A 10,877-nucleotide genomic window follows, 5' to 3' on the forward strand; every position below is an offset into this window, starting at 1 on the left:
ACAAGCACCGAACCCATTGATCTTTTAAGGGAAAAGTTTCTCGAAGAGCCACCGAGATCTTCTGATTTAGCAACTTGCGACTTTTTTCTTTGGAGCCACGTGAAAGAGAAGGTCTACGCCAACAGCCCAGGGTCGTTTCAAGAACTCAAAGATGGAATTCGTGAGGCTATCGAGGACATAGGGCAGCCACTTTGCAATTCGGTTATGGAAAATTTCATGAAAAGGATATTGTCCTGTAAGCGTGGTCGTAATGGTCATTTGCCTGATGTTATTTTCCACTATTAACGGCATACCTTCCTCTTTATAATGAAATAAACATCCGTACATTTATATTAAAAAATAACATTTTTTTTTGAATATCAAAATAACACCTCTTATTGGAAAACCCTATAGATTTAATTTAAATTTGACACTTCGATCTTAGGACTTTTGTGTTTGTTGAAATAAACTCTGCTGTATGCATGTTTATTCTGAAAATCATAATTTTAACTTACCCACGGACAAATCTCCCAGCACCGCAGTGTAGTAACGATAATGGAGTTGCTAAGGTCGAGAGTGTGTAACACAATCCAGAATATCGATTCGTTATAAAGGGCCTAGGTTGAATGTGAACCACACCTAAACGGCAAGCTTTTTCTGCATTTCATTTGACATTTTTCAGACTAAATCCATTTGAAGATATTCAGGCTTATTATGAAAACGGGCGTTCAAATCAAAATGCATTTCGCGCACTTCATCTTCAGTGATGAGGCACATTTCCACCTCAGTAGATTCGTCAATAAGCAGAATTGCCGCATTTGGGCGAATGATAATCCAAGAGTGATTGCCGAAAAACCAATGCACCCACAAAGAGTGATTTTTTGGTGGGATTATGGGCCGGCGGCATCATTGGGACGTATTTTTTCCAAAATGAGGCCAGTTACTGTGAATAGTGTTCGCTATCGTGAGATGATAACGAACTTTTTATGGCCCGAATTGGAAGATATGGATGTGGACGATATGTTGTTTCAACAGGACGGTGTCACTTGTCACACAGCTAACGAAACAATGGCTCTTTTGCGCGAAAAATTTGATGGCCGAATCTTGATAGAACAATCTGCGGAGTACAACTCACCACTCTACCTGGCATTTATCGATTTTGCAAAGGCGTTCGACTCCCTAAAGCGGGATATAATCTGGTCTGCTCTATCTGCGAGAGGTGTGCCAGATAAAATAATTAACATCATAAAATGCATGTATGACGGTTCATGCTGCCGAGTGTTGCACGAAAAACTACTAAGCGAGTCCTTCCCTACTGTATCAGGCGTGAAGCAAGGCTGCGCACTCTCTCCCTTACTCTTCATAACAGCACTGGACATAGTTTTCGAAACTTATAATCGATGTGGTATAAACTGGAAGATGACTCAAAAGCTTGGCGACCTATCATATGCGGACGACGTCGTTCTAATTAGTAACTCTTATAACGAATTACAAACAAGACTCTCCAACACAACAAACGACTGCTTAAAACTTGGCTTACAAGTTAATATAAAGAAGACCAAGTCTATGAGAGTTAACGTAATCAACAACACAGAGTTTAAAATAGACGGAGGAAAAGTTGACGATGTAAACAAATTTGAGTATCTGGGCAGCATCCTAGCCCCCGATGGTGGTACAACGGCTGACATTCAGCGTAGGATATCCATAGCGACGAACACGTTTGCGGGGATGTCACGAGTGTGGTCTAACAAAGCGCTTAAAAGAGACACTAAAATCGGTATATTTAATGCTTGCGTAAAATCTGTGTTACTGTATGGTAGCGAAACGTGGCACATGAAACAAGACTCAACGAGAAAACTACAGGCATTCGTAAACAGATGCTTGCGACGCATTATCGGTACCTGGTGGCCACGTACTATATCTAACCCTCGCCTGTGGCAACTGACGAGCCAAAAACCTATTGAAAAGGAAATAATGCACAGAAAGTACAAATGGATCGGGCACACCCTCCGAAAACAACCCGAGGAAATAGTCTACTCAGCCTTACAATGGAACCCGCAAGGCACTAGAAACAGAGGGCGTCCCAAAATGACTTGGCGTAGATGCGTTAACCAGGAATCCAAAAAGTCATTCAATGAATTAAAATTCCTAGCCAGCAATCGGAATATGTGGAAATCTTTTGTAGATAGACTAAGTTCTTAGTACATATACCTATATGTTTTGTAATACCTGAACATGTCAATAATAATAAAGAGAAATGAAACTTAACTACCCTTTATAAAACAAGCTGTCGCAGAATAATCATTCAATTTTGTTTTGGAGGGACTTTTTTACTAAATAAAAAATGATTTTGAGTGATGGAAATCTTTATTTTGGCTTTTACGCGCTGCTTGTATACTGCAGCTGTCTATTTCACAAGTGTCAAATATGACTCACGTTTGACGGTGTTTCGAAAAATTATAAATCTTCCGATAGGGTTATTAATTTTGCACCAGCTTGTATTTGTATTCATTTAATTGTCGTATCGTTTGTTTTTTTGTTTATTGTTACGTTACGCGGCTTTGAACCCCTTACGCCCGATTTTGGCTAAATTCCTTTTGTAGCGTTATACTTATGCCAGACTATCAATCCATCTCGTATTTATGGAAGTGACAATGCTGCTTGTACCACACACTTTATAGGTTGAGATTTCCATATCAAGAGGGAGCGCTAGTGCCCTTTCTCGCAAATTCATCTCCCTTACAATTCCCTTTCATGTTACTATGCCCTGGCACCTATATCAAAGGGATGCGGAAATATTCCGCCATCGAGTTAAGAGACGCCCGGTATTTGCGAGCAACAATGGAATTAGTGGCAACCCCACCAAGATATTCAATCGCCGCTTGGCTATTGGAGTGAATATAGATTTCTCTGGAGGTAGTCACATTTTGCCTAACCAAAGAGCTACCCCATTAATGGCTAGAATTTCAGTGATTAGGAAGACGAGCCGGAACGCTTACTTTTGGCTTGTTACAGTAGATACCAAAGCTATAGCTATAGGTCTATATATAGCTATAGGTCTATAGTAGCCGTTTTTGTGTAAAAACAAAAAAAACAAAAATAGAAAATTGTGTTATTGTTACGATCCGAAATCATCGTTACCATATTTCGAGGTAAGGGCTCGTTATTCATATTTTTTGGTCAAAACTTTTATGAATGGTGACCACTGTGCACAGTGAATTGTGAGATAGGGCTAGATTTATTCATTAAGTTTATAATTCAGGGATATTCAAACTTGTGACCGATGCGATTTTATACTGATAGGCTGTTTACTGTGGTTATAAATTTACACGATGTGCCCGAGATATTGCCATACCGTTTTTAAAATTTTATTGCTGTTACCAAAAACGATAAGGAATTGCATTTACGTAATTGCATTTAAATTGGCGTTATAGGCAAGTGCGCAGGAATGTTCATATACTGATAACCCATTGAAATAGTTGTAATTCATTTTGGACAATCTTTGTGACAAAAATTTACTACTTGAACTCAAAGTATTGTACGTGTCTAAAACCGCCAAATCTAAACTTTCACATTGTTGCGTTATCTGGCTCTGCTCTGAAACAAAGCTGGACACGATTTACCACAAATAATCAATCAATGTCATTCCACTTCTGGATTCTATGGCTGCCGCTATCGACAATTGGCTTATAAATGCCGACTCTTAAGCATGGCGAAGCCATTAGCTGTCGCGATATTGCGAAATGTTGTTGAAGTACAGTTTAATTTTGGCTCTCTGCCTGGCGGCAGTGGTCGTAAGCAATGCCGAGCGTGCGCGTTATGACAACTATCGCGTCTATAAGGTGACCGCCTCCAATGCCAAGGAGCTGGCATTTTTGAAGAAAATGGAAGACTCTAGTGATTCGTTGATTTTCTTGGAGGGTGTACACGATGTGAACAACGAAATAGAAGTTGTTGTAGCGCCTCACAAGTTACCCGATTTTCTGAAAGCCTTAGAGGACAACGAGATCGATTACGTATTGATCGAGAATAATTTGCAAGCGCATCTCGATAATGACGAGGTCACACAGATCGCATCACGTGCTGGTGGTTATGGATGGGAGGAGTACTATGAACTGGACACTACCTACACTTGGCTGCAATCATTGCCCAGTTCATATCCGGGTGTAGTGACTCTCATTGAGGGTGGCAAATCTTATGAGAAACGTTCGATTTTGGGTGTAAAAATTTCATATAATAACGGTCAATCGCAAAAACCCGGTATCTTCCTGGAAGCTGGTATTCATGCACGTGAATGGATTGCACCGGCCACCGCTACATACATCATCAATCAACTATTGACGTCAGAGAATGATACTATTACGGATTTGGCTCGGAATTACGATTGGTACATTTTCCCGCATGCCAATCCCGATGGCTATGTTTACACCCACACTACGAATCGTTTGTGGCGCAAGACCCGTCAGCCCCATGGCACCTGTTATGGCGCAGATCCCAACCGTAACTGGGGCTTTTACTGGAATACGGTCGGCGCTAGCAGCAATGAATGCTCTGACACCTATGCTGGCCCCAATGAATTCTCTGAACTCGAAACGCTATCGTTGTCGAAGTACATCAAATCATTGGAGGGAAAAATCCAATTGTATATATCCTTCCACTCGTACTCTCAATATGTGCTTTACCCATATGGACATACCAACGAACTGCCTGATAATGTCGAAGACTTCGAACGTGTATTCAATGTTACAGTGGCTGGTATTGGCCAGCGATATGGCACCAAGTATACCGGTGGTAATATTTACGATGCCATTTATCCAGCTGCGGGTGCTAGTGTCGACTGGGCTTACGCCAACGTCGGCACTCGCATGGCGTTCTGTCTTGAATTGCGTCCAGGTCCAAATTCCATCCTCACTGGTTTCAGACTGCCAGCCGAACAGATTATACCCACCGGTGAGGAAACTCTGGATGGATTGGCCGCTATGGTTAACGAAGTTAAGACTTTAGGTTACTTTGTGTAATGAAGAGTGAAGAATAAAAAAAAAACTTTCAAAAGATTTGACCATTGCTTTACAAAACATAGAATGCCTCATTTGCTTGCTTGGCCCTCAAGGAAATACATTACTTCGATTGCTTATTATGCAGAAAGCTTAAATATCTAATGAGCAGCGTTTAACTTCAAAGGTTTGTTTTTTTCATAGGCGTTGTGATAGCGCACTACCATCAAGTGGTCTGCTGAAACCTTCTATTTCCATCACCTCTCGCCGCGGGACTACCGTCAATTAGCCAGCGATATGGCACCAAGTATATCGGTGGTAATATTTACGATGCCATTTATCCAGCTGCGGGTGCTAGTGTCGACTGGGCTTACGCCAACGTCGGCACTCGCATGGCGTTCTGTCTTGAATTGCGTCCAGGTCCAAATTCCATCCTCACTGGTTTCAGACTGCCAGCCGAACAGATTATACCCACCGGTGAGGAAACTCTGGATGGATTGGCCGCTATGGTTAACGAAGTTAAGACTTTAGGTTACTTTGTGTAATGAAGAGTGAAGAATAAAAAAAAAACTTTCAAAAGATTTGACCATTGCTTTACAAAACATAGAATGCCTCATTTGCTTGCTTGGCCCTCAAGGAAATACATTACTTCGATTGCTTATTATGCAGAAAGCTTAAATATCTAATGAGCAGCGTTTAACTTCAAAGGTTTGTTTTTTTCATAGGCGTTGTGATAGCGCACTACCATCAAGTGGTCTGCTGAAACCTTCTATTTCCATCACCTCTCGCCGCGGGACTACCGTCAAGTATCGTAGAGAGGAAAGGCGATCAGCCGTCGCTGCTGTGTCACAATCTTTTCAGACATCGAATGGGTTTGTGCGTGACATAAGACTTCAAACAATTTTTGTAACAGCAAAAGTGTATTTCTATATTTGCGCCCAATAATGAAAACATAGTAAAATAATAATGAAAATGACTACTGTTTTTTTTAATATTTTCCTTGAAAGTGAGTACACTTCTTTATTCACTTGAACCTATTTTCAAAGTACTTTACTCAGATGTGAATACCTTAAAAACGAGCTGTTTAAAGGCTTCAACCGTTTATAGTCAGGCGTTGAAAAATACAATCTTTTGAGTGCCCAAAAACTCTCATGGGTGAGCTGATGCTTGGGAGCGCGCATTGTCTTGGTGAAAGTTGATTCTTCTTCGGCGGGTGGTTTTCCTTAATTCTTCTTCACTAATCGACATGAGTCCTTTTTTTGGACAATCGCCAAATTATGCGGTATCCAAAAAGAACAAATTTTCTTTTTGTTTTTGGTTTATACTGCTATTATTATTTATGGAATTTATTAAATAATCTTAATACTAACAATAAGGTTTCGACTCTTAATCCAAATTATAGTACCTCTAGCTTCTTGAAGAAGGTTAAGGTTGTTATGGGCGCTTCAAATATGCGTCACAGGGTTGGAAGGTCAATTCTTCTGAGACGTGACGAATTGACGGGCGATTTTGGTGGTGTCTCAGACTTTGGTAGTAGTTTTGTTGGATTACTGCTACTTCTGCTGCCACTAATAGAACATTTAGCTCTCGATGGATATTTTCATTGGTTATGTACACGGTGCTCCTGTAACTAATATTTTAGATTGCCTTTTTTGTATAATTGCAATATGGCTGGCTCTTGCATCATAGCACAGTTGTGAAGCATACTTCCAGATTGGCTTGATGATTGTATTGTAGAGATGGACTCTGTGATCGAGGCTAAGTCCGGAACGGGAATAGATTAGCCAATGAAGATCTTTCGTTTTTAGCTTCATTTGTCCAATTTTGGCCTCAATGTGCCTTTTCTATGTCAGGCGCCTGTCCAGATATGTAACTTGTTTAGAATGAGGTATGAGTGTGGAGTTTAGATATCCACTCGAGCTGTCATTTCTATTTAGCGTAAAAGTCACATGCTTACACTTTTGCTCATTCACTTTGATGCGCCAGTCTGCCAACCGGAGCGACAAAGGATTTCAGTGCCGTCAGCAAATGCGGATGTAAATATTTGCGGGTTTGTTGGAAGGTCTGTTGTGTACATTACATATAACAGCGGACCCAGTACACGCTGATCAAATGTTCATGCAATATTGGATTTATCCTGGTCCCACTAATGTTCGAGGATTCCTCTATATCGCGATAGATCACATGACAATCTTGAGTTATCGATCATCACACGAAAATTTTTACGGGCGACGAACTTTTCATGGATTTTTTAACATATTGAAAAAGGACAAATCAAGATCCTAAGTGAAGATGTTGCATATGCGGTTTTGTAAAAAGTTTTTGTTTGACGACCCTCTTAAAAATCAGCCAAAGTGTTTCTGCCATGAAAAAGGGCAATTTCGCAGCCCATACAACTTCTCTTTTTCACCAAAGGGACTAAGTTATTATTAACAGATTATTGTGTTGAAGTATTAGAGCTTAGATTGACTACATTCACTTAGTAAAGTGGCTACTGTATTGAAAATATTTCTCTTCTGCAGACATTCGTCTTTGAAGTGAGCTTTACTAGCTCGTCCCGTAGTGACCTTTGCATTTCATTTTCTCAACTGCTTGATGGAGATAAATTCGCTAATTTCGAAACTATTGCAAAGGTGAAGTAGAATAGTAGTATATCCCATTATTTTCTCGGCTAGTTATGACGGCAACCGAAATCAGCTGTCCTTTACTTACAACGTCTTAAAAAATTTCACTTCACTTAATATCTTCATAAATCTAATTTCGAATTTTGAAGGGCACAACAATTAATCTTTAAATATACCTGGCCATATGTCAGACTGAGGGCTTAACAAATCTTTGAGAGAGTGAAATTGTTGAAAAAAGATAATGTGAGTAATACTCGAGATCAGTTGGAAAAACGCCACTCAAAGCAATTAATTTTAAGTGTGAGAAATCAAAGTTTGCTATTCATTTACAAGAGACAATCAGCAGTTAAGTAATTGTCAACCCATTTTACACATCTTAGGCTGTGACTGTAAGAGTGCTTGGTATGTCCATTGCGCTTACATCTGGTGCATTGTGGGATTTCACGTCGTTTTCTTGGCGCTTAAAATTTAATTTTTGTGTATGGTAAGTAATCACAAGCGTTTTTTGCAGTCTGCTATGAGACTAACGTAAAACAAAGGCAGAGGCTTTTTTGACAAATGTTGCAAATATTATATTTGTAACCTGGTGACCTAGGTCTTCAATGGCTTTTCGAATATCATCTACAGATGTTGGGGATTGTACCCTCTAAAAACTATATTGAAGCTTCTTTCTTGTTTTAAAGTATACGTATGGGATTCTGTTTTCTTTTCTGCTAATACCTTGGCTATTGTGGCATATTTTTGAGCTCAGAAGGGTTGGATTTTAACTTGACTTCGACTAATAACTTTTAATTCGAAGCCACTCACAGCAAGATTTGAGAGCAGTTCGTTTAGTGGTTTCATGTTACAAAAATCGTTTGGGACCTAGGTTCCTTGCGCGTTTGTGGTGGTGCAGTATCATGAGTGTTTTCCGCTTGATCGAGAATGGCAAAACGATTTGAATTGCTTGACGAAGGCTTTATTTAGGAAGTACTTATTTGGGAAAAGTTTTTTTAAGTCTGCGATTTTTTTTTACAGTACATAATTTTTTATATTATAAAGTAAGTGTTCTTTTCTGCAAAGAAGCTACATTTTGTAGGACCTATAGTAGGTAGAGGTAGAACCAATGGGATCCCCTAATTGTTCTAAGAATCATCTACGTTAATGTGAACCGAATGCGAAGCGAGGCTTAGATGAACGCCCGCGTTATGGGTGGAGTTTACCAGATGTGTCCCAATGTCCGCAGACTCTCACCACAGTCGCAGTGCACTTCATAGCCAGTTTGTTCCACTTTCGCATCGCCAACTATGGCGTAGTCTAGTGGGAGACAGCTAACACCAAATCATGACTACATAACTCGCAAAGGTTTTTGTTTTTGCTGTTGTAGAGGTGACTCAAAGCATTGAAAGCCGAAGTGTGGGACTTACCTTTTGGCTCACCGCACCACCAAAAACCCGGAAGCAACCGAGTCCTGTAAATATTTGGGTAAGGTGGTAATCCATTACGCCCATGTCGTCTGTCTAGTCAACTTCGTACAGAAAGAATTAAGCTATAGGTCCATCGTCCGTTCGGCAAAGTGCTCCACCGACTCTGCCATTTCTGCCAACTTGGGAAGGGTGAAAATATTGGTGTGGGTTATGGGTTTATGATACTTATAGTAACGACCCAGCATTGGTCTTAAGCAAAATTTCATAGCTCATACATCAGTACATATGAAATTTGAAATGGTTATAAATTCATATTTGAGTCTTAACTAAGAGCTGTGTGTGTTTAAACCCTGACACTCGCCCACCTCTTGTAATTCACCATTACTCGCAGCATATCTTAAAGATCACGTGCTAAAACGTAAATTTTCTTAGACATCCCAATCAAATTTGAAAGTGTTTTCCCACCTCCACAGCACAAGTAAATCGCTTCAATACATTCACCTATTAGAACAGGTGCGTTCTAGACACAATTAAAAAAAAAAAGAATATATATCAATATTTTTAAGTAGGGCGTAAGTGTGTAACAGCGGACTCAAAATGTTCGACGCGCTAAAATACTGCCGACGAGAAGGGGTTAAGAACTTAATAGATATTAAAACATTGGATCGAGCTATTAGTCTCCTGTTGAATTTTATGACTAACATGAAGCTGTTAATACAACCTTAATTCAGCCATCGTTCGATCGCCCTCCTCTCCTCACGCCACCTCACCCTTTATCTCTCTATCCTATTCTTTCTCCTCTGTTTTCTTCTGCATTGGTAAAACAAATCAGAATTTTAGTTTTGTCCTCTCTTTGGGCAACCATTTAACATAACCTAATCTAAATCTCTCGGGTGTTAACTCAATTCTACTCGCACCTTTGAAATTTTCGTTGTCTTATTAAAAATTGTCGCATCAAAAAACTCGACTAAAACTAATCTACCGCCAGAAATTAAAATTCACCCTTCACCTGTCTATCTAAATCGAGTTTCACCACTTACATTTTTATTTATCACCTGATTCACTGCAATTGTCTGTGATTTGGCACAAAAGTCTATTAATAACATAGCTTCGAATATGTATGAATACAGTTATGAGCATATCTACCCTCGATGAGATCTTGTTCGTTAGATAATATTCATCGAATGCGTCACACTACACGCCTTTGAATGGTTTCGAATAGCTTCCTAAATAGTTAATCCGCAAAAAGAAGAAATAATGTAGACATACATAAATATGTTTGTTTGTATGCTCATATACGGGAAGCAGTTAAATGGTTTAAGTCGCTCTGCCAAGCAGAAGATGAGAATTCATTATGTTTAGCAAAACATACTCGTATATTAAGGGTACCCTTAAGTTAGTGGTATTCACATAGGGCTTGTTAATTTGTTAGTCGATAGTCGATAGTCTTTAGTGAGTTTTTGTTTTTGTAAAATTAACGAGCTACCATATTACTGAGTAATAGAGTAACCGTCTCTCGATATTGGCCTTTTTGTAAACGAGGGCAAAACCGAATATCTGTTGAAATCGAGGCGGCCTGAACAGATGCCAAATTTTAAGTACCTAGGAGTTTTGTTCGCATGTAGCGGTGATTCAACCTCCGCCGTCAGGGATCGCATCAACGCCACCAACAAAGCTTATTACGCCCACTTTAACTTGTTCAAGTCCCGACTTTTGTCTAAAGCTGCAAAGTTTACTATGTACAAGACCCTTATTCGACCAATCCTAACATATGGTTGTGAGGTATGGACTCTTAAGGTTGATGATTGTGCTCAGATTGTTCACATGGAAAGAAAAATTTTAAGAAATATCTTTGGCCCAATAAGAATGGATGA

General features: G+C 39.7%; 1 protein-coding gene across 1 annotated transcript; it reads left to right on the forward strand.

The window, feature by feature from the left end:
• Positions 1 to 3,716: 3,716 nt before the first annotated feature.
• Positions 3,717 to 5,179, forward strand: LOC129248112 (zinc carboxypeptidase A 1-like). Its single transcript, XM_054887548.1, has one exon. The coding sequence runs from the start codon at positions 3,723 to 3,725 to the stop codon at positions 4,995 to 4,997; it is 1,275 nt and encodes a 424-aa protein (XP_054743523.1). The 5' UTR covers positions 3,717 to 3,722; the 3' UTR covers positions 4,998 to 5,179.
• The last annotated feature ends 5,698 nt before the right edge of the window (positions 5,180 to 10,877 follow it).

The sequence above is a fragment of the Anastrepha obliqua genome, chromosome 5 (assembly GCF_027943255.1).
Source record: "Anastrepha obliqua isolate idAnaObli1 chromosome 5, idAnaObli1_1.0, whole genome shotgun sequence".
NCBI lineage: Eukaryota > Metazoa > Arthropoda > Insecta > Diptera > Tephritidae > Anastrepha > Anastrepha obliqua.